Below are 25,343 nucleotides of genomic sequence, written 5' to 3' on the forward strand. Positions count from 1 at the left end.
GAAAAATGAACTGTCTGAGTTCCATTAGAGCAAACAATTTCAATATAATTTATATAATGGAGATATAATAAAACCCTGAGAAAACACTATAATTGGCGTCCGAAAGTCCATGATGTCAAATGTAATGTTGGTTCATGAAATGATGTGCACCCTTGACTTTTCAACTTAAGCAACTTGGTGAATAGTTGTACTCTTTACTGAAACAGGGAAGACTGAAGGAGGAATATATTTGATAAAAAAGATTAAGTTCAGTTTGGGACACATCAAATTTGTGATATCCTGTGTGACAAGTAGGTGATTGGGTAGATAGTGCTGAGTTCAGAAAAGCAGCTTAGTTAGCTAACTTAAACTTAGAGATGTTTGGCACATATACATATATATGTTTGTGTATGTATGTGTGTTTATATATATAGGTGTAAATATTTGTGTATATATATTATTTTTAAGGTAAGATAATTTCTTCCGTTAGTTCCATTTTCTCTATGAAGTGTAAGGAAAAGGTTTCTGCTAAGAGCAAAGCAAAAGGGTTTGAGTAGCAGGAAGGAGTGCGGTGGTTATTGTGGAGAGTGGGGAGCAGGTGTGAAGAGTAACCTTTGTGGCTGATGACAGTGAATTATAATGGAACCAGTGTGTCCTACTGAATTTTGTTTTCTCAGCAATGCTCAAGCGTTGAGATGTAGGCATAGAAGAAATACATCGTAGCCTTCATCAAAAGGTTCTGCCGGTTGGATGCCATATAAAGATACTGAAAAAGCTGAGGGAATTTGCAAAAGCGTGATTGAAATGATAGGCTATAGAGTCTAAGCTAGTTAAATATAAGTAAAGATGAGGGGGCTGATAATTGGTGAAAAAGTGAGGAAATTAAAGCTCTCGTAATACTGAAAAGTGAGAATACCTGATGAAATGAGCTGGAAAGAAAGGAGATAGAAAGGCCTCATAGCAAATTTCTGAATAAAGTTGGGATATTATTTTCCCCATTTTACATAATAGGGCAGCTGAGACACAAACTACTTTGATTACTCAGTTATAGCGTGAATAGTACACTACATCTTAAATGTGAGTCTCCTGGTTAAATTCAATTGGCTTCCCAGTAGATAATTATTTTTCTTCCTAGATTTGCAAATCATAGATATTCTTTGTTCAAGACTAGGAATCCTTGCCCTTAATAGAGTTGAAATACATATGTCTAAATAAGTATCAAAATAGAAAAATAGATTGTTCATTTTAGTGCATGTGTCGGCCTCATCTTTGTAATAACTGTTTGCTGAATATTCTTTTACTGCTTTATATTTTCACTTTCACTGTATTTGTTTTACCTTTTGAGTGTCGTATTATAGTTGTTATTTTTAGTATTAAGCTTAATATTTTGTCAGTGATAGCATTTGATTGCCTTTATAAGGTTTTTGCACTAGTCCATTTTATTCACAGCACAACAGTAATTTCATAATTAATATCAAAGGGATAATTTACATAGGAAACTACACTTCATATCAAATATTTTTGCTGAAATCTATCTATGCCATTTTAAACCAGTTATCTAGAGCTGCAGCATCCAATAAAAATATAATATGAGCCAAATTTGTAAGTTCAGATATTTGAGTAGACACATTAAAAAATTAAAACGAGCAGGTGAAATTAATTTAATAATATTTTTTATTTAATCTAAAATATCCAAAATATTCTCATTTCAAATTTTAATTTATATAAAAAGATTAACACATTTTATTCTCTTGGGGGGTGTACTGACACTTCTAAGCCTTGTGCATATTACAGTGTATAATTTATCTAAACAGTGTGTATATGACACAGTGAGCCTCAATTTGGAGGAGGCACATTTCAAGTGTTCATAAGCCACATGTTGCTAGTGCCCATAGTACTGGGCAGTGAGATCTAGAGCCTTCGAAAAGTATAATTAAGCAAAGTAATACAAAGTCAAGCTCTGTGTCTATTTCTCCGGACAAAAGCATGGTTTAAGAAATCTTGGTAAGGAAAGATACATATTTGTTAGAAGAAAGGAAAATAGTTCTGTTTTAAATAAACAGACTTTCAAATTGCTACAAATTTCTGGTCCCTTTTAGAACAACTTTATTGGTAAATCCTCTTTACCATAACTTTTTTCATTAAACTTTTTATATATGCCTACTTGCAAAAATATGTGGCATAATTGTGTTTATTTAGATAAATTTGACTCTAAATGACTAATGATAAATCTTGGGCAATTTAATAGTTTCATAGTGTATTAATTTATAATGTTATCATTATAAAGTTCTGAGGATTTATAATTTCCATTTATGGAACATAAGAATTTTTAAGTGTAAGGATTTAATCCTGTAGAATGTAATAAATGTTACATTTTAAATTTACATTTTTACATTTAAAATTTAGGGTTTCCACTTAATGACAGTTAGCAACATTATTGGTTTCAACTTATAAATTCAAAATCCTATTATAAAATAAATATTCAGTGTAACATGAAATATAATATAAACACATCTGTTTTTTATATGCTTATAACTAAATACTGTAAGAAATGTCGAGGTGAAAAAAAATACTTTGTATTCTCATTTGTGCGTGCAATTCATTATTCACTCATTCAAACATGAGTTGAAGTGGCAGGTTATGTTCATTAAAGAAAAGAACTTAATACTAGATTAATATCCATGAAAGCAGAAGTAGCCAATAAATAAACTGCAGAAGTATGTTTGAAACATGACATTTACAAATTGCTTAAATTCTATTTATCTTTATTATTTCATTTTGATGAATAGATATTATCTACGTTATTTTCTAGGCTTTGGCTTCTCAAAGTTCATTTGAAAATGAAAGTGTATTAGTTTCATAAAGTAGCTAAGTGCAGTGGAGGTAATAATATCCTTGAATTCATTTTTGTTGTTAGTTTTCAACCCACACTTGAGAAAACAATACTTTAGTGTTTCATTTGAGCACTTTTGCCACAAATGTGCCCAGGTTACAGTGGAGACCCCGGGCATTATTTTAAAACCTGGACTCTAGCAGTGGACAAAAGAGATAAAGTTCTTGCCCCATACAGCTTCAAGTGGAAAGGCATAAAATAAAAAGATGAGAAAACTAAAGTTCAGAACAGGTTAAGAACTATGCTCAAAGTCATGAACTATTAAATGATAGAAATAGGATAGAAACCCACGTCTGACTGACTGTGAACCTAAACTTGCATTTCACCCCTTAATGAAATGGCCACATTTTGTTGCCTTGAATAAATCACTGATATTGTTGAAGTACATATCTACCTAAGAATCAAATATAAAACTTTTCCTCTGAGGGACCATGACCTAAGCTTAAGAGAATCTGAAAAGTAGAAGAACTATACCTCCTTACCCCAATATGAAGAATTAGGCCCATTTCAAATCTAATTTGCTTTTCTTTGAAGCATGTTGAACAGTAACGCTCTTAAAATACCTTAATTTTTGGCAAGCAAAATGTAAAACACCTAAAAAATCATTTTGTTGATTACTCCAACCGAAGAAAGTGTATAAAATACTGACACTTAGAGAAGCATAGATTTATTCCTAACATTCACACTGTATATTTTGCTTTGTTTGTTTAATGAGGGCAAAGATGCAATACTTAATACCTTACATTTATATCAGAAATTCTAAATATTAAAGAAAGCATACTTTAGCTCAGAAAAATTTAGTAATGCTTCTTTTTTTTTTTACACTGCATGGTTTTACCATGTTATTCTTTGTCTTTCAGTTTTATAATAATTGTAGGAAAACTTCAAAAACCATGCACTAAACTAAAAAATGTCCACCTAACTTCTCTATGTTAGCCCCAATTCCAGTGGATTTTCTAACCTTAAAAGACTAGCATTGTGTGTACCGAGACATGGTTCCAGAACAGAAACCCACAATCTTTGTAGAACTGATTGACTTGGAATCTAAAAGGAAAAAATAAGTTTAGATTTCTAAGAAGCTGAAGGCTTTCCTCTAAATGGTTCCAAGGAAGATTCAGTATATATGACCAAGGACATCTTGTCATATTACTGTCATTGTAATCGGTGAAGGAGATTATAATCTTTCTGTTCTTGATGATTTCTGAGTGACATGTAAAGCAAGCTTACACTTGGTTAATGATGACTGGAACATTATCTACATGCATAAATACAAGCTAAGCAGATATACTAAATTAAATCATGTATTTGCACATTTTTACATGAGAGAATAATAACATTTTCCTTAGGGTGAACAAAGAGATAATGTCGGGAATTTGAAGACATTCGGTTTATCAACACTGCATTTAATCAAAGAGAAATTACCAGTATTCAGTAATACTGAATACCAGTAACCGTGGTTCTTGACAAGAAGTATTGTTATTTTACTGGGCCCGTGATGGTCGGACAGATATGGCCACAAGAGGAGACACAGAAGGGGCTCAGGAAAACAAAGTTTATAATAAACTTTGTCCCAAGAAACAGGAGGCATGCCACTCCAAGCAGAGCCATGTGGGAAAGCAGCAGGGTAGGTCAGGAGGCAGAAGGGGCAGGATTGAGAGAAAAGTCAAGGACAGACCTTTATTGGAGGGGCAAAAAAAGACAAGCTAGGGCAGAGTAAACAGTTGAAGATTAGCTAGTTTGAATAATTTCTGCAGGCTGGGCTTTGGGTTATAGGGGTGGTCTCCAGTTGCTTTGTACCAGGCCCTGGAATGATTTAGGGCAGGGAAATATTGTTTTGGTGTAAATGGGCCAGATAGAAGAGGTTTGTCTCTGGATTTGGCTAATTTGCATATCAAAGGCATGCTCCAGGCTGAGCCCTTTACTGTCTCTAAGAATTGGCTTGCACCTGAAGGGGTGATCTCTCCCCAGCCAGGAAGGTTTTTAAATTGGCAAAATATCATAATATCTTGAAAATAAAAAAATATAATCAGTACACATACACGTGCATGCACACGCCCGCACACTATTTTTTAAACGTTTTTATTGGAGTATAATTGCATTACAATGGTGTGTTACTTTCTGCTTTATAACGAAGGAATCAGTTATACATATATCCCCATATCTCTTCCCTCTTGCGTCTCCCTCCCTCCCACCCTCCCTATCCCACCCTTCTAGCTGGTCACAAAGCAAGGAGCTGATCTCCCTGTGCTATGCGAATGCTTCCCACTAGCTATCTATTTTACATTTGGTAGTGTATATATGTCCATGCCACTCTCTCACTTCGTCCCAGCTTACCCTTCCCCCTCCCCGTGTCCTCAAGTCCATTTTCTAGTAGGTCTGTGTCTTTATTCCCGTCTTGCCCCTAGGTTCTTCATGATTTTTTTTTTTTTTTTTTTTTTTTTTTAGATTCCATATATATGTGTTAGCATACGGTATTTGTTTTTCTCTTTCTGACTTCATTTGGTATGACAGACTCTGGGTCCACCCACCTCACTACAAATAACTCAATTTCGTTCCCTTTTATGGCTGAGTAATATTCCATTGTATATATGTGCCACATCTTCTTTATCCATTCATCTGTCGATGGACACTTAGGTTACTTCCATGTCCTGACTATTGTAAATAGAGCTGCAGTGAACATTGTGGTACATGAGTCTTTGAATTATGGTTTTCTCAGGGTATATGCCCAGTAGTGGGATTGCTGGGTGGTATGGTAGCTCTATTTTTAGTTTTTTAAGGAACCTCCATACTGTTCTCCATAGTGGCTGTATCAATTTACATTCCCACCAACAGTGTATGAGGGTTCCCTTTTCTCCACACCCTCTCCAGCATTTATTGTTTGTAGATTTTTTGATGATGGCCATTCTGACCGGTGTGAGATGATATCTCATTGTAGTTTTGGTTTGCATTTCTCTAATGATTAATGATGTTGAGCATTCTTTTGTGTGTTTGTTGGCAATCTGTGTATCTTCTTTGGAGAAATGTCTGTTTGGGTCTTCTGCCCATTTTTGGATTGGGTTGTTTGTTTTTTTGTTATTGACCTGCATGGGCTGCTTGTAAATTTTGGAGGTTAATCCTTTGTCAGTTGCTTCATTTGCAAGTATTTTCTCCCATTCTGAGGGTTGTCTTTTTGTCTTGTTTATGGTTTCCTTTGCTGTGCAAAAGCTTTGAAGATTCATTAGGTGCCATTTGTTTATTTTTGTTTTTCCTTTCCATTTCTCTAGGAGGTGGGTCAAAAAGGATCTTGCTGTGATTTATGTCATAGAGTGTTCTGCCTATGTTTTCCTTAAGAGTTTGATAGTTTCTGGCCTTACATTTAGGTCTTTAATCCATTTTGAATTTATTTTTGACACACACACTTTTAGACATTAATTTTTTAATACCCACTAAAATTGAATTAAGAAATACAAAAAATTTTCACTTAGAGCTTTGTTGTTTAGATATTTTTAAATATCTGTAATCATTGGCCTGTCAGTATGTGCTATTGATGAAAGAGCTCCTTCTTGGCTTTTTATCTCTAAGCCCAGAACCCTCATTTTCTCCCGAGCAAGCAAGGACCTGGTAACTGATAACAACACTGTCTCAGAAAGCACAATGTGCCCTTCTTCATTGATAGTTCCACATCCTATGGCCCAGTCTCCTGAGCCCTGCTATCTGTTAAAGAGGACAGATGGTAAAAATGGCTATCTTTTCTGATAACAAAGGCTTTACTATAGCAGTAATGCAAAGCTCACTAAAAGAATAATGTGTCAGGTGACATGATGCCACAAATTCTAAGAACTTGGAACAGTGGAAGTTATTTCTGGTTCTCTACAAATTATTTTACCTGACTCCACACATGCTAAGAAAGATAAAAGGGCAAGAAACAACTTCTTTTTGCTCAGTTATTGTCAGGCAAGTATAAGGAAAACATAGACAACTTCAATAAAGCAACCTTGTTTCTAAATATAAAGGTAATGTATGGATAATATATATTTGGCCTCTTGAAAAAAATTCTAGAATGAGTTTTTGGTTTTGTTAATCCTTTGGGACTCCAGAAATTCTGGTAGATCCTTCTATATGAATTTGAAAGATTGATTTTAATTAGATATGGGAGTTTTATAGATAATAATTAAATTTAATCAAGATTTATAAGTTTAAAGTATGTTTGATACAATGTGATTACAAATGATGCAATGTGATTACACAAAGTAGAGATTTTTTTTTAACTTGGATTTGATTTGTAATCAAGTTTTTGAAAATAAATCTGAGTATCCACTATTTTTCAAAATATGGAACTAATGTACTTTGTACTTTAGAGTCTGAGGAACTAATATCCTTAATCTATAGCCATTTATACATTTTGAAACTCAACATGTAGTGATTTTATTTAGGTTAAAGCTACAGTCCAATAATATTTTCGTATCATAGTTTAGCTTTCAGTGTTATTTTTAGCAGCATAATGTGAATTTTTATGTAGTGTAATCATTTCAATAGTGCAGAATATTCATTATTTGTTAAATACTCTACAAAACTTGGTACTCTGATTATAGAGCTGGATGATTAACAAGAATAAATCAAGTTCTCAGTTTTGGGGGTTTTTTTTCCCACCAAATTTTAGCAATTAGTGTTCCTTTGATATTAGTAAGAATGGTGAAAAGTGTAAACTGATCCTTGAAGTAATAGGCCAGTGAACATACCTTCTGATAATTTGTCATGTACTTTTTCATGTTATTGAAAGTACTATGTAATCATGTGGTAAAATCAGAAAAGCTGACATGAAAATGAATTAGAGGGAAGTCTATTTCTGCCTAAAATATTTACATATAGAAATAGTGAGGTTAGTTGAAAAGTACAGGTGAAACAATAGAAAAATTTAAGGAGATTATACACACATTGAATTGATGGGTTAGAATTATGGAATTCTGGATATACACACATTGAATTGATGGGTTAGAATTATGGAATTCTGGAAACTTGTGAAGGGAGACATGTTATTGCTTAAAATACATATATCAAGGGAAATCGTGGGGAACAATAGGCAAAGCTGAATTAAAAAGAAAAAGAGGGCTTCCATGGTGGCGCAGTGGTTGAGAGTCCGCCTCCCAATGCAGGGGACACGGGTTCATGCCCCGGTCGGGGAAGATCCCACATGTCGCGGAGCTGCTGGGCCCATGAGCCGTGGCCGCTGAGCCTGCGCGTCTGGAGCCTGTGCTCCGCAACGGGAGAAACCTTAAAATTTCAAAGAGATTAATTTTAAAAACCACATTAACAGGGGTATTATAGTCATAAAAATTTGGAGGTTAAAATTACCTTAACAATGATCTTTAACCTCCTCATTTGCTAAGTTAGGAAAAGGAGGACCAATGAGTAAAAGAAACTTTTCTGGTAAACCATTACCCATGTAGTTTTGGATCTAGAAATTGTGATAAGACAGTTTTATTAAACAAATATACAGATGGGTTCCTTCTATTCCCCTTTAATAAAATTCCTCACAGCATAAAAATTTAATGTTTTAAATCAAACTCTTGCACTTGAGTTTTTAAAAAACGTTTTCTCCATCTTGAAGGAATTTCTCTATTTCAATAGGAATTTCTCTATTTCAATAGCTGCTTTCTTAAAGGTAAATTGTGCCCTCTAAATCCATAGCTTTTCTTAAATGTTCCTGCTAATTAACTCTGCATCATTTGACCACCACAACTTTCTTGAACCTCATTCTTCTCTTGTTTTCTGTGGAATTTAACCCTATTCTATTTTTCTCATTTCTGAGAATGCATCTCTATTCACCTCAGTCACTCTTCTTTTTCCTAATCTTAAAATATAAGTATTTCTTGGACTGTCTTCTCAACCTTTTTCATTTCTCTCTTTACACTCTTGGCTTGCCTACTTAGGCCATCCTGGCTTCATCTGTCCTCTCCTGTTCAACAAATACTTATTGACTCCATCTGTTGAGCCCTGACTATTCCCTTGAACACTTGGCCTGAGGGTACAGCCTCCTCTTACTCAGCCTTTCCATCAGGAAATTCCACTGGTTCCGGTGTTGATCATTTCCTAAATCAGTACCACCTGTGCAAACACTATACTCTCTAAGGATCTCAGTTTTCTTTACGAGTTGTTGTGAGGATTACATGAGTTAATTCATATAAAGCACTTGAAATAGCCTCTGGAATATGGTAAATGCTTACTAATTTGAACTATAATTATATCTTATTCCCAGGTCCAGATACTAAACTGTATAGAAGGTTCCTTCCAGATAACTTTTACACTAATCTTTGCTTTCTATTAGTAATAGCAGTACAGTAGCCTAAAGCCTAAGTTCTTATTTACTTTCCCAGTATTATTGCTATAAACTCCTAATTGATTTTTCCATAGCCAGTCTCTCCTGACTTTGTTACTCAAGACATATTAAATTGTGCTGCTGTGATAAACAACCCTGAATTCTTAGATGCATAATCAACAAAAGTTCATTTCTGTCCATTATACTCACTCAGGGGCTTAGTCTGATAGAGGACCTGTCTTTCACAGTCCCGGGGGCAGAGGGAAAGAGAAGTTGGAGTTGAACACCACCGATTAAATGCTTCTCCGCAGAAGTGCTAGGACTCACTTCCATTAACATTTCATTTGTCTCAACAAGTCAAAAACCCAATCACTGTGTGATAGGCAGAGAGAGAAACATACACTTTTGATCTATAAAGTTTAAAATTTCTCCTTAAAGTAAGTTTCTTCAAACTCATGGCAGGGATGGGATCTGTTATTCAATGATTTGATGGAGAACTTATAAATTCAAGAGATAGTAAAGATAGATAGGTAGGTAGGTAGGTAGATAGATGGATAGATAGATAGGTAGATAGATAGATAGGTAGACCTAAGAGTTTAAATGGATTTATGAATGCTCAATTAATAAAGCAATCTTCCTATTCCTTTAATGATCTAGCCTTTATAAATTTGTCACTGTTTAAAGAAGGTAATTATGTTGTCTCCAAAATGTCCATTAATGATATATTTAGAGGTAAAATATTGGGCTGGATCCCAGGGCTCTTGGTGCAACCAACTATGCAATGTTCTCAGACTTAGGGCCGCTCTGCTATAGTATCTGAATAGGCAGTTAAATAAGGGTAAGCAGTACAGGGCATGTATTTATTCCAACACATTCAGGCCTTATCCTGTCTTGACCTCCCCTTATATTAGTATCCTCACCTTCACCCCATTCAGTTAACACTGGTTTTATAAATTTCCTCCAACAGCCAAGCTTCCTTCTACCCCTTGGTGTGTGCAGTTGCCCCCCTCTCAGTTTCGAATACTCTTCTCAGCATGACTGGCTTCATCATTCAATACTCAGCTCAATTGTCTCCTCTGCCCAGAGGCCTTCCTTGACCACCCCATTTAATGTTGTCCCCCCCCAACTTCCTGTCCCTTGTTACCACTGTATTCTATCTTATTTTCTTCAGATCACTTATCACTATCTGAAGTTGGCATTTATTTACTTAATTATTGTCTTTCCCTACAACAATAGGAAGGAAAGCTCCGTGAAGGCAGGGACATTCTCTTTTTTTTCTCTGTTGTATATCTAACTCCAAGAACAGTGCCTGCCACATAGTGGGTACAAAGCAAATATCTTTTAAATGAACGATCAAATCCTGGGAGTTGATCGTTAAAGGGAGCAAAATGTTAAAAGGGAGCAAACCTAAAAATAAGAAATAACTCTTTTTCTTCGTAAAGAAATCTTTAATATAGTGGCATTTTAGGCATTAGCCAGCTGTTGGGAAAGGAGTTTTGGAGATGACCGGCCTTCTTGGTGCTCCTTAAACTATCCTAAGTGTGCAGTGACCTGCTCTGTAACCAGCAAAGGGCTGCTTCCTATCATGAGACCCAAGACTAAGGAACATTTAAACAGTTTCATTACTAATAACTATAATCAAGGCAGATGTTTTTGACAAAAAATAATTTATTGATTAGCTAAATATTCTTCCCTAACTCTGGACATCAACTTTGTGACATAGACATACACGCACATACCCTCCAACACATTTAGATACTATAATAATACATTATAGTATGTTAATAGAATGCATTTATATACAGTACCTGCAGTAATGTTAAAAATACTAAATTTTAAATTCGTGTCATCTCCAGCAATCAAAGAATTAGCATGAGAAACTCAGTTTTTATATACTCTTCAGAGAGAGATGTTTTCTTGAATGTTTAACTTAATTAGGGTTTCTTGACGTTAGAGCTGGTCATTGGAATTTCAGTTATAAGCTAAAACCACATTCTTATGCAGCTATATTTGCATTTTACATGCTGATATATTTGCCAGTACATTAATTAAAAGGGACTGTGTCATACCATTTTTGTATCCCTGTATTTGTGGGGATATATATTCAATAAACATTTGAATAAATGGTTACTACTTTACTAGCCGAAACCTGTAGATGGTCATTTGAGTAAATGAAATATAGCTTATTAAATTGTAATATAGAATCATAATAATTTCAAACTCCACATTTTAGGAAAGAAATAACATTTAATATAGAGAAAATGTTTAGTGAGGTAAGCTTTAGATGGGAGCAGGGTTTGTTACCCTCCCTTCCCCCCTCCCATAAGGAATATGCCAGAATTCAAGAAATGGCACTCGAAATCCAGACCTCCACTCAATGACTGGCAACTGGTGCAATCGAATCTGAGTGATCATAGTGATGGGTATTCAGTGAGCTCTGGGCACCTGCCTCCAGAAACACAGGAATGGGAAGGAAAGGGAATTAAATCTTTCAAGGTGGCATAATGTTTGGGAACTTGGCCAGTCTCACTGGGTTTTTTCCTCCTCTATCTTTATTCCTATTGTCTTCTAACTTTTAAGCCCTCTAAGCCCTCTCTAGCACCACTTACTAGCCTAAGATGTTGTAAATAGTCCCTCAAGTGTCTTTTCTGCCCCTGCGCTGCAGTTCTCATACTCCATTGTGTGAGCTGCTGGGCCCTCTATACTTTATTCATAAAATTCTGAGTCACTCTAGTCTCTAATTCCTTGGGCAGGTTGTCTCCTAACCACCTTCCCAGCTCTCAATAAGATGAAATATTTTTTCATGACTATATTTTATTTACAGTGTTACTCTTATGCTCATACTCTCACAGACTCAGAATTTGTCCTGTGTTTGCTGTTTATCTTAACAGCTAGACGACTCAGTTCTATTCATTCAAACCTATTAAAAATACTTTTGGCCTATAAACTTCATGTAGCTTAATCACATAGCTCCTATAATCCCGTAAATATGCTATTTAAGTCTTTGGAGAATATTTACAAATATTTTACCTGCCTTTCATTACCTTTCTCCCAATGATAGGTGATACTAGATTTGCCCTTTAAAAAATATTTTGGGGTACAACTTTCAACAACTACAATCATGTCATAAAATAAATCACTTGTATTGGCAATTTTACACATTTCAAGAATACTAAATATATAAAGTTCTTCATTATTTTTCTAATGCCAAAAATTAGAAAACATGCATAAAACAATATTTAGAAATGTGGAAACACTGTGTTTCTTTCTGGAATTGAGCATCCTATATCAATTCCCAGTATTATTGTGTAGTAATCTCTTAGAATTAGCTTGAAAGCCATGGTACACCTTTAGCCCATGGAATGAACTATGCAAATTGAATTATTTGGCCTGTTTTCATCCTTGATTGCTCTTTTCATTTGTCTGATTGTTTTAATTTTTTTCTTGTTACCAATACCTTTTATGTTCATTTTGGAAAAAACAAAATAGAAAAAAAAAAGGACATTTTTAAAAAGCATAACTACCAACCAGAGAAAATTAAAACGATTTACTTTTAGCATGCTGTTCACAGTACATCCTTTAGATTTCTTGCTATGACACTTTTTTTCCCAAAGAACATAAACATCCTGAACATATTTTATTTTTCTTTATATTCCCTTAATTCCCCTCTTGTGCAGATAACTAGTAGATCATCTATGAATCCAGGTTTCCTGAACTACCCAGTTTATCAAGAGATGTTCATTTCTTTGTCTATGAATTTATTTCCGTTTGTTTGTTTGTGACAGTGTGTCACTCTGGGATTTGAATTTACCTGTGTCCCCTAGTAGTAGGGTAAATCCCTATTTGGTATGTGTGCCAGCCAAAGCTAAGTTGCAGATACCTGCTTCCTCTTACCCTTTCTCCCATATCAAGAACATATTTTATGTCAATAAATATCTATTTACAACAGCATTTTCAAAGGTACATTCTATTTTATTGATGAACATAACTTATTTAAACACCCTCTACTGTTGGACATTTATGGAGTTTTACCATGTGTGTGTATGTGTTTTACTATTGTAATCAATTCTGCAGTAAATACCATTCTTGCTAAATCTATGAACGTTGCCGTTTTCCGTTAGGATAAGTCCTAAAAGTAGTATTGATAGGTTAAAGGGTAGGCATGTTTTTTAAATGCTTTTGATACATATTGCCATATTGCCCTTCAGAAATCTGTCATTGGTACTACCACCAGCAGTATTGGAAAGTTACCATATTACCAGACCCTTACAAAATTTCTCTTTTAAAGTAATTGATAATGTAATGAATGGGTCTGTGCTTTCTTAACCACACTAAACATTCCAAATGATCGCCCATGTTTACAGATTCTTTACTACAAAGTATTCCTTAAATAAAGAGTCACAAAACTATTAAAATGTTGGTTGGTAGCTTGTTTGCTTGGAGTATTGTTTGCTTATAGTTTTAGGTGATGTCCAAGTGAGGAAAGTAAAGAAAACCAGTAGTGATAGCCTAGCCTCAGTCTCCCTCTCTTCAAAACACAGCACTGGAGAGCAACTACTCGTAAACTCATCCCTGGTGATCTCTAAGCTTCAAGGAGATGAGAAGTAGAACCATTTTACAAAACTTTTAGTAACCTTTTTTGTAGATAATGCATTATCAAAGTTGTTAGGTTGAAGAGAAGTATACTTCTTTAAAACCAAATGGTCATTAAAATACTTATCTATAATCTGATTTATCCATTCAGTTAGTATTTTATTATATCCTGCTTAATTTTGGCCAAGTTCTTTATGCCCTTATATCCAACCATGAGAATTAAAATGCAAAAATCACAAGGTACAATATTTTGAGAGTCTATCTTTGACTTCCTTGGTAGGTAGTAGATTAGGAGGTTCTTTTAGAAAAGTATGTTTGGGGTAAAAATTCCTACATAACAGGAGTACTAGTTATTGAGACTAGGGAACATATTATTTTGAAAGTCTTAGTCTCAACTAAACTTTGACTTTCCTAGACTATGCCATGCCTTTTCTGACGATAGCATACCATAAAAGTCATACGTTGCATTTTTATGTTCTTTTGCCCAGAATCCATGAAACAAGAGATACTTGGGGAGCAAAATGTTTCGTAGTTAAAAGGGACCTTATAGATATTCCAGTTCAGCATGTTTAATGGATGCTTAATGGATGATGATGGTGCTGGTGGTGGTGATAATAATAAGGAGAAGGAGGAAGAGAATAATTTTGGGAGCTCTTACGTGTTTCCCATTCCGCTTAGTGCTTTACTTAGGTTTTTTCATTTATTAAATGAGGAAGTTAAGTTCCAGAAAGGGAAACAACTCTCCCAAGATCAGTCAGTAAAGCCAAAGATCAAACCCAGATTTCCTGGCTCCCAGTATAGTCCACTCTCCATTACATAGTGCTGGCTATATGAAAAACCAGTTTAGACATTTGAATCTCAGTTTTAAAATTTATAAATATCACTTCTATTGATGCTGTTAAGTATTTACATATATAATACATGTTGAAGGGCTTTAACCTTATTTTATCTATTGTCTATATTCCCTAATATGAATTTTTATTTACTGAATTTTTACTTTAGACATATTATCCCTATTCTTTAATATAAGAAAGTACAATAAGATATTCTCTTATAAATGAGGAACCTGAGGGTCAAGTAGAGCAATTAACGTTTCTAAAGGAAGTCAGTTAAGTAGCAGCAAATCTGGGATTTAAGCCCCCATCTGTTGCCTCCAAAACTCTTTCTACTTTACTCTATAGTTGCTTATTGAAGAATAGCAAAATTAAACAGTCTTGGAAATGATTGATTTGGGGCATTGTGGAAGTGTTATACAGTCTCCTCTCTTTCTCCCTTGTTTATTTATGCCTCATTTCTTCTTAAAGCTAGTGTGAAGTAATGTGAATAGTACAATTTACTGTCTTCTTTAAAAATTTCATACTAAGTCTTTTCCCTCTTAAATACTTGGAGGAAACGAACATAGGTTAATAAAGGTAACATGTGTTGAGAATTCCCTGGTGGTCCAGTGGTTAGGACTCCATGCTTCCACTGCCGGGGGCCCAGGTTTGATCCCTGGTCCTAACCTTTCAGTAGGTTTTACTCTAGGATAGAGGGGAAAAAATATTTTAAACATTTAAAAATGTTTAAAGAATTATTGCCTTCTGACCATATTGTCTAGAAAACTGATAATGTTTCTTTCTTTCAAATGAATGCAAGAGGAAAATCTTTTCTTCATTTTTGGAATATAAACATATCAGTATATGAAAGTGTAAAGTGAAATAAATTATTTTTAATTCAAAACTAATGAAAACATCAATCCCTGTTAGAAAATTTAACAACTATTAGAAAAATCTTACTAATAAAATGAGAAAACTTAAAGAGCCACTCACAATAGATGCTGTAATTTTTGCCATTTTTTGTAAACTTTCCCCACTCGTTGAATTTCTCTTTGAAAGCTATAGTAAAGCAAATTCGAGAACAATGCTTTGGAAACTTCTTTCATATGTTGAATGGCTGCCTCAAAGTGTATTGCACTTGCACGACAGCATATTCTCTTAAATGAGCCCACTGATTTTTCGCAAATATTTTTTTCCTGTGGCCATGCAAACCAGTGCCTTCTTTGAAAGCAGAAAGGAAATCATGTCTGATCTTGGATAGTTACGTTAAGGTTGGCCCTGAATAGTAAAACCCATTCAAGACCATGGTATTTGAAAATTTTTGAGTCCTAAAAATATGTCCCACTAATGATATAATTGAATTATACTCCAGATATTTCATCTAAAATACCTTTTCTGTCTTTTCCTTTTTACTCTTGTCCTCACTTTTAATGATCCATCGGCCTACAGTGTCTTTACATCCAAAATGCAAAGCAGACAAATGGGCATCTCAGGGAAGAACATGACTAAAAGCACCAGCATCAGCGGAGACATGTGCTCGCTGGAGAAGAATGATGGCAGCCAGTCTGACACTGCAGTGGGCGCCTTGGGCACCAGCAGCAAAAAGCGGCGCTCTAGCATTGGGGCCAAAATGGTAGCTATTGTTGGTCTCTCCCGGAAAAGCCGCAGTTCATCTCAGCTCAGCCAAACGGGTAGGCATTTTTATGTTACTCTTTTGACTTCCTAATTGAGTTGTAATTAATTAAAATACATATTCTTTTCTCTTATTTATTCTGTCTCAGTAATGTGTAGATGATGACATGTTCCAGAAGGAAAGGGGCATATTTTAAACTAGTTAACTTTTCCGAAAATATAACAATGACTTTGTTTTTCAGTGATCGGTGAACCTGCTTCTCAGTGAACCTTGGTAACTGTTCTTGAAATGCACTTAACGTCTTTTCTCCTCAGAGAGGAGTTAAGCTGTGGTCCTCCTGATTGTCAGTTGCTGGTCCTCTGTAAAGGTACTCTGATCTGTGAGATATTTACTTTTCTTTAGGTTCCTCAAGTTGGAACCAGCCAAGTTAATTTCCACTCCCAGCAAGTTACTGTGATGAAGATGACACCACATATTTTGTGTGAATAATATACTTCATTTATTGCTGACAGCCTAACTTCTTTTTCAGTTTGTAAGCAGCATTTACCAGTTGTATCAATTTTCTCACTGCAGTTTTTATTTCCCTGTTAACACTTCAAGCAGCAATATTCTCCAGCAGCAGGGATGGAGGAATTTTCTGCTGACAGGGAAGATGCTCAAAGCTTTGCTACTTTAAAATTCAGTCTCAAATCACATCTGCAAAAATAAATTAGATACCACACTCCTACTCAGAAAAGCCACTGTTAGTAATTAAGAAATTTGTGAGTCAAAGCAATGCCTTTTTTCAAATGGGTGTTGATAATTAAGCATTAAGTCCCTGGTATCTTGGAAATAATAGCGTATCTTCTACTTAACACACAAACAAAAGCATATAATATGGTGTTTCTTTTACAGCAAATAAATTATAGGCAAATGGATTAAATCTCATTTGTGTCTGAATACTAGGGTTCTGGTACAGAGAAGCCAGGGCATAAATCTACAGCACAAAAGAATTTAAGGATATGTTAATTCCTGGACCCGGCTAACCTTGGTTTTACAAACTGTAACAGTGATTCTGGAATTTGAGCCTTATATAATAGTATTATTTTGAAATAATTATTTGATGGCATTCCTTATATCCTCTTGTAACTTACTATATTTCATGTGATTATGTTAGAGTAATTTTTCACTTGGTGTTTTAAAATGTTACTTTGCATTTTAATATAGAATTAGAAATTTAATTTATGGACATAGAGATCATATTTAAAGGATTTTTTAAATTGCTAGCATTTATACATAATTAACTGTGTTGTGCTAAAATGATAGATGTTGGCCTTTTGAAATTGAGAGGTTTTTTTCTCTCGCAGTTAGAACTTTATTTATTGCATTTTTCTCTTTAAAACTTACAAACATTTGTAAACCCAAAACTGCTCTAAAAAAATAAAGTCTATTAATCTAAAAAATGAAGAACCTAAAATAGACACTGATAAGACTACAAGTTAGAGAATGTGTGGTGTTAAATGAAATAAATAATTCTATTCATTCAGGGGTTTGAGCACTTACTATGTGCCAGGCACATGGAGAACACAGATGAATAAGAAATCATTTATAACCTGAGTTGCTTATACTCTAGTAGAAGATAGATACTTCAACAGATTGCTTCAAGATCCTATGTCAGTGGTAAAACTAGAGTTACATAGAAAGTGCTGAGTGCTCAGAGGAGGATTGTTTGAATTCCAGGAGTGAATACCTGGAGGAGATGTTGCCTGATCCAAGGCCTGAAAAAAGAGTGATTGCAAACCAGGTAAAGGACAATTAGAAAGGTGTTCCAAATAGAAGCCGTAATGACAAAGGAATGGAAGTATTACATATACAGGAATGATAGGAAATAGATGTGATTTTAACAAAAAATTTTGGACTGAATGTGGCTAGAGGCAAGGTCGATAGGTCATGGAGAGTCTCATAGACCATATTAATCTGTAGGTGATAGGAAGTTTTAAAGGGTTTTCAGTAGAGAATTGATATGGATAGATTTGCATAATATATATTTTGTAGGCCATTCAGGCAGCCATTTACTTATCTAACAAATATTTTTTGAGCATCTACCATATGCTGTATTCTAAAGAAAACATGGACAAGACAAGATCCTTCTCTTGGAGCTTATATCTAGTGGAGCTGCAATAAAGAAGTAAACCTAAGTCAGCATCTGGTAAAGAGGATTTTAGGATGAATTAGCAGAATAGTACAATATTTCAGATAAGAGATAAGATCCTGAACTAAGTGAGTTGTCAGTTATAATAAAGATAGAGAGGGGTTGATAAATTCAGGGGATTGTTAACAAGCAAAATTAGTAGTCAGTCACCCGATCATTCATGGGTCGGATGTGGGGAGGTGAAGGAGAGAAGATTCTAAGGTAATCCCCATATTTCTGGCTTAACATCCCTGGATGGATGGTTGTGGTGCTATTCATGGATATTGGAAGTATAAAAGAAGGAATAGGTTGGGAGAAGGAGAGGTGTCAATTTAGGATACTTTGAGATATCTATGGAACATCCAAGTAGAAATGTCTAGAACGTATTTAAATAAACTCTTCTAAAGCTCGTGTCAGAACAAGAGACATAAATCTGGGAGTTATAACGTTTAGAGGTTGCTTGAAACCATGAACATGAGTGAGACTGCCCAAGAAGAACACTGCAGATAAAAGAGCAGTAGGTGAAGGCAGTGCTCTGTGGAAGGTTAACCTTTTAGAATTGGACAGAGGAACAGGAGCCAATGAAGACCAAGAAGAAATTATCATGAAGAAAGGACAAACACTCTGAGAGAGTAGTGTCACAGAAGCTAAGAGTATAGAACGTTAGAAGAAGATGGTCAGTATTTCTCAATGATCAATTTCATGTCTTCATAGTTTTGGCATTAATATCCCATATATCTTTCTTTGACAATATTTTTATTTAAAAATAGAGATGTGTTGACCATACACTGATTTGATCTTTATTGTCAAAAACACTGTGATGTTAGCAGATTTAAGAAATGTAGTTTAGTTCTTTGTTATATCATATAGCCCCTTCTTATGTATATAGCATAGCAGAAAATAACGTGTTCCTTTTTGTTGTTCTCTACATTTATATTCAGTAACATTATAATTGTTAAATTTTTTATCATTCTTAAAATGTGCAGTTGCATTCCTACGTACACAACGTATAGCTTCGACCTACATTGACAATAGAATTCAGAATATCTCTCATTTTAAAGCCAGAGATTAACTGTAGAATAGCCAACAGAGATTGTTTTGTAATTACTGGACTCCAAACTTCCAGTGGGTTTCTAAATTCTGTATTTCTGTGTATATGTCTCAAGTAAGGTTTTTATGTTTTCTTTTCTTAAAAATGCAGTAACAAGCTCTAACAGTGTTTAAAACTGAAATCTTCAAATTTAATACCTAAACTCTTTGATCATATGATAACATTATCTAAAACAATGAATGGATTTATGATGTTGCATCTTACAATAGATCCTTTGTTTTGATTTTTCTGGCCTTTGCATGGAGATCTGCATGTAATTAATTTATAGTTATCATTTAATTAATGATATACCATAACATCTTCAACTTCTTAAAATGATACTCATTGTAAAAGTAAATATCATTTTACCAGTATGGATTTCAAGACCAGATAAAGACTGCTTACTTGACTTCTGAAGAGTAGAAAACTCAGCAAAATGGTATCTTTCTAAAGAATGTCGAAATTATTCTGGATTATGATTATGTATGATTATGTAGGATCAGTAATCATACATAAACAATAATTGATGAAGGGGAAACCATTTATAAAGATATGTTGGTTAATACACATAGTAGCTAAGTCATATCTCTCTTCTTTTCCCAGGCTATTTTGTATCCTTCTTTGACTGTTGAGTGGAAACTCACCATTTTTTTTTTTTTTTTTTTTTTTTTGCGGTACGCGGGCCTCTCACTGTTGTGGCCTCTCCCGTTGCGGAGCACAGGCTCCAGACGCGCAGGCTCAGCGGCCATGGCTCACGGGCCCAGCCGCTCCGCGGCATGTGGGATCTTCCCGGACCGGGGCACGAACCCGTGTCTCCTGCATCGGCAGGCAGACTCTCAACCACTGCACCACCAGGGAAGCCCCGAAACTCACCATTTTTAAAGCTTAAATATATCTTGCTAAACATCACCACCTTGTAGAAAGCACATAGGGTGAATAAGGAGACTTGGATGTTATTGCTTAATCTGGGTTATATAAGATATCAAATATGACCTCTTAAGAAAACCTGCCCAGGGGCTTCCCTGGTGGCGCAGTGGTTGAGAGTCCGCCTGCCGTTGCAGGAGACACGGGTTCGTGCGCCGATCCGGAAGGATCCCACATGCCGCAGAGCGGCTGGGCCCGTGAGCCATGGCCACTGAGCCTGCGCGTCTGGAGCCTGTGCTCCGCAACTGGAGAGGCCACAACGGTGAGAGGCCCGCGTACCGCAAAAAAAATCCAATAAAAAAACCTGCCCAACATATCTGAGTCATAGAATGTTCATCTGACAGTTGGATTTAACACCTGCTGTCCTAACAGAGTTTTTATAAAGGTAATACTTTAAATGTATAAGAAAATGCTTTCAGAACTTAAAAATCATTTTATAGATGTAAGCTATAAATAGCAAATTCAGCCTCATGGGGAATCAGGAATTCTATTTTAGACATGTCAATTTTGAGATGCCCATGAGACGTCTAAGTACAGTCATTATATGGTTAGTTGGATATGCATCCATAGAAGGTCAAGGCTAAGCATGTAATTTGGGAGTAATCAGCAGGTAATATTTAAAGCCATGGCACTAGATAATATTACTTTGTGTAGCTTGAATCAAGAAGAAAACTAAAGACAGAGCCCTGGTATATGTCAACATTTAGATATCAGGAAGAGAATCCATTAAAGGAAACTTAAAGAGAGAGCAGCCATTAAAGAAAACGAAAAAGAAGAATATGGTATCTTGAAAACCAAAGGAAGAAAATATTTTAAGAAAGCTGATCATCTCTGTCAAGTGCTTCTGGTAGTTCAGATAAGATGAAGATTGGGAGTTGACCATTGGATTTCGCAAGATGGAGGAATTTGGTAAACCTTGACAAACCTTGCAGTGGTGGACAAAGCCTGATTGGAGCAGGTTAACAAAAATGGGAGGTGAAGTAGAGTCCCTGAGAATAATTTCAAGAATAAAAATTAGAACACCTAATACTTATTGAGCACTTTCATGTGCTAGGCACTGTTTTAAACACTTTACATGTAAATCATTTAAATCTTACAATGTTATGGAGCAAGAATTAATTACTATTACCCTCATTTTATGGATGAGGGAATCAAAGTAGGCAGAAGGGGAGTAACTTCCCCAAGTTTACTTAACTAGTTAAGGGTCGAAGTTGGGATTTAAATCCAGGCAGTATAGATCTGGAGACTTCATTCTTAATTATTCTGTTATAGTCTAGACCAGCACTGTCCAATAGAACTTTTAGCAGTGTTGGCATTGCTCTATATCTGCATTATCCAATACAATATGGTAGCCAACATGTGGCTACCATACAACCAACATGTGGCTATTGAGCACTTGAAATGTGGCTTGTGTGACTGAGTAACTGAATTTTAAATTATTTTACGTTTTTAATTTATATAATTTTAAGTAGGCACATATGATTAGTGACTACTGTGTGCAAATAGAAACAATTTCTAGGATTTTTGATTAAAAGGGAAATAAAAAAATAGGACTATAGCTTGGAAGAAATAGATCGAAGAAGAGTTTTGGTTTTTTAATGAGAGGGGATACTCGTGGGAACAACTGAGTGGGTGAGAGAGCTTCGGATCCAGAGCTTAAGTAGAGATCAGCTGTTATAACCTGTGGCCACTCAGGAATCTCTGCTCTTTTCATCTTGTAGTAATTTCTAAGCTCACCCAGTACTTTATATTTCCTCTAATTATAATACTTAGTAACTGTAATCATTTATGTATTTGTCTATCTCTTGGCTAGACTGTTTTTTCTTATTTTGTACATCCTTCTCAGTGTCTGGTATAGTATCAAATATAGTGATCTCCGATGAGAGGCCCATGTACTCCTTTGGGGTTCATGATGAAGTTCTCTGGAGGATGGAACGAAAATGGTAGAACTTATTTTTCCTTTTAATCTAAAAGACAAAAAAGAAATTAAGCACTACCATATTTAATATATGGCTTCACCCTAGTTTTCTCAGTTGGTCTGGATGTCAGTCAGGTGTTGCATGCCTTTCTGGAGGTGTTAGTTTCCTTAACCACAAGAAAATGGGCAAGAGGCTTACAGAGATTCCTGCAATGAAACTGGATTAAGTGTGATACTAATACTGCAACTATACAAAAAAGGTAGTCCTGGAACTTCTACTCCTAGTCAGGCTTTTCATTAGCCACTGATGAAATAAACAAAGTGACACTCTAAGATCTGACAAGGAGTCACTAAAAAATCCTAAGTTCTCAGGAAAATTAATAAAATACAGATTTATATCCACTATTATTAACAATGAACTTTACCCTACATTTATACTTTATATGATCTATGGTGTTTTGTTATGAAGTTTCTTTTTCAACTATGACATTATTAAAGCTAAGTATGAGAAAACTGAATTTGGAAACACACCTTCGAGTTGCTCTATTTAGTAGCTAACATAATACCAGCTGCAATAAAATATAAACCTTGAAAACTTAGTACAAGAGAAGTTCATTCATTGAGCAAATATCAGTCCAATGCAGTTATTCCCAGTGGGCCGGTGGCCTGCCCTATGGTTGTTCAGAGTTTGAGGCTCTTTTCATCTCGTGGCTCTACCGTCTTCTAGGGCCTTGGGACCCTCTGTATTCAGCCAGCACATGGGAAGTTTTTATGGGCAAGATTTGGAAATAATGAAGTCACGTCTGCCTTTATTTCATTGGCTACAACTCAGTCACAAGGCTGATGCTAGAAAATGGGAGGTTGGGAAATGTAGTCTAGGGCGTGCTCAGGAAAAAGTTTTGTAAGCAAACCGATATTTTTAAAAACTATAATGTACATTACTTCAAACATTCTTCTTGAGAGCATAAAGTCTTATTTTACCATTTGAAATAATGATTTGCAAATATTTATTGTATTTTAATATTTTAAAATATTTGTATGTATTTTATGTTTTCTAAAAGTAAATACATAATTTATAATTTTCTTTTTACTGAAATGGAGGTGGTCTCTCATTGTAGTTCAGATTTGTATTTCCCTAATGATTAGCGATATTGAGCATCTTTTCATGAGCTTATTGGCTGTTTGTGTATCTTCTTTGTAGAAATGTATATTTGAGTCCTTTGCCCATTTTCTTTTTTTCTTAATTGAGGTATAACTGACATACAACATATTAGTTTCAGGTGCACAACATGATGGTTCAGTATTTGCATATGTTGTGAGATGATCACTACAATAAGTCTAGTTAACACCTATCACCTTATATAGTTACAGAATTTTTTTTCTTGGGATGAGAACTTTTAAGATCTAATCTCTTAATAATTTTCAAATATGCAATACAGTATTATTATTACAACATTATTATTAGTCACCATGCTGTACATTACATCCCCATGACTTGTTTATTTTACAACTGGGAGTTTGTACCTTTTGAATCCCTTCACCCATTTTACCAATACCCCCGCCTGGCCTCTAGCAACCACCAATCTGTTCCCTGTATCTATGAGCTTAGTGCTTTCTGTTTTTTTTTAAGATTCCATATATATATCAAACAGAATGATATTTGTCTTTCTCTGTCTGACTTATTTTACTTGGCATAAGCCTGAAGGTCCATCCATGTTCTCACAGATGACAAGATTTCGTTCTTTTCTATGGTTGAATAGTGTGTGTGTGTGTGTGTGTGTGTGTGTGTATCACATTTTCTTTATCCATTCATCCATCAGTTGATACTTAGGTTGTTTCCCTGTCTTGGCTATTATAAATAATGCTGCAGTGAACATGGAGTACAAATATCTTTTCAAGTTAGGGTTTTCATTTTCTTCAGATAAACACCCAGAGGTAGAATTGCTGGATTATATGGTAGCTCTACTTTTTAATTTTTTGAGCTGCAGCAATTTACATTCCCACCAGCAGTGTACAAAGGTTTCCTTTCCTCCACATCCTCACCAACACTTGTTATTTCTTGTCTTTTTGATAATAACCATTCTACCAGGTATGAGGTGATATTCTCATAGTGGGTTTGATTTGCATTTCCCTGACAATTAGTGATGTTGAGCATGTTTTTTTTTTTTTTTTTTTAAATATCATTTCTGGTTTTTTTTTTTTTTTTTTAAGATGTTGGGGGTAGGAGTTTTTTTTATTAATTAATTTATTTATTTTTGCTGTGTTGGGTCTTCGTTTCTGTGCGAGGGCTTTCTCTAGTTGCGGCAAGCAGGGCCACTCTTCATCGCGGTGCGCAGGCCTCTCACTATCGCGGCCTCTCCCGTTGCGAAGCATAGGCTCCAGACGCGCAGGCTCAGTAGCTGGGGCTCACGGGCCCAGTTGCTCCGAGGCATGTGGGATCCTCCCAGACCAGGGATCGAACCTGCGTTCCCTGCATTAGCAGGCAGATTCTCAACTGCTGCGCCACCAGGGAAGCCCGAGCATGTTTTAATGTACCTGTTGGCCATCTGTATGTCCTTTTGAAAAAATGTCTCTTCAGATCCTTTACCCATTTTTAAATTGAATTGTTTGGGTTTTTTACTACTAGTTCTCAGAGTTCTTTATGTATTTTGGATAGTAACCCCTTATCAGATATATTATTTGCAAATATTTTCTCCCATTCAGTAGGTTGCTTTTTCATTTTGTTGACGGTTCCTCTGCTGTGCAGAAGCTTTTTAGTTTTATGTAGTCCCACTTGTTTATTTTTGCTTTTATTGCCTTTGCTTTTGGTATCAAATTCAGAAAATCATTGCTAATATGGATGTCAAGGGGCTTACTGTGTTTTCTTCTAAGAGTTTTATGGTTTAAGGTCTTACCTTCAAGTCTTTAATCCACTTTGAGTTAATTTTTGTGTATGGTGTAAGATGGTGGTCAGTTTCGTTCTTTTGCATGTGGCTGTCCAGTTTTCCCAACACTATTTATTGAAGAGACTGTGCTTTCTCCATTGTATATTCT

At 35.3% G+C, this 25,343-nt stretch overlaps 1 protein-coding gene across 37 annotated transcripts in view; it reads left to right on the forward strand.

The window, feature by feature from the left end:
- Positions 1 to 25,343, forward strand: part of RIMS2 (regulating synaptic membrane exocytosis 2) — a 591,263-nt gene that overhangs the window by 487,219 nt on the left and 78,701 nt on the right. For 15 of the 37 annotated variants that reach the window (XM_065895352.1, XM_065895359.1, XM_065895350.1 and 12 more), the window contains one exon: positions 16,025 to 16,266. The exons of the other annotated variants lie outside the window; for them this stretch is intronic. In XM_065895352.1, the coding sequence (XP_065751424.1) occupies positions 16,025 to 16,266 (242 nt within the window). The remainder of the gene's footprint in view (positions 1 to 16,024; positions 16,267 to 25,343) is intronic. 37 annotated transcript variants of the gene reach the window in all.

Source organism: Phocoena phocoena, chromosome 17 (genome assembly GCF_963924675.1).
Source record: "Phocoena phocoena chromosome 17, mPhoPho1.1, whole genome shotgun sequence".
NCBI lineage: Eukaryota > Metazoa > Chordata > Mammalia > Artiodactyla > Phocoenidae > Phocoena > Phocoena phocoena.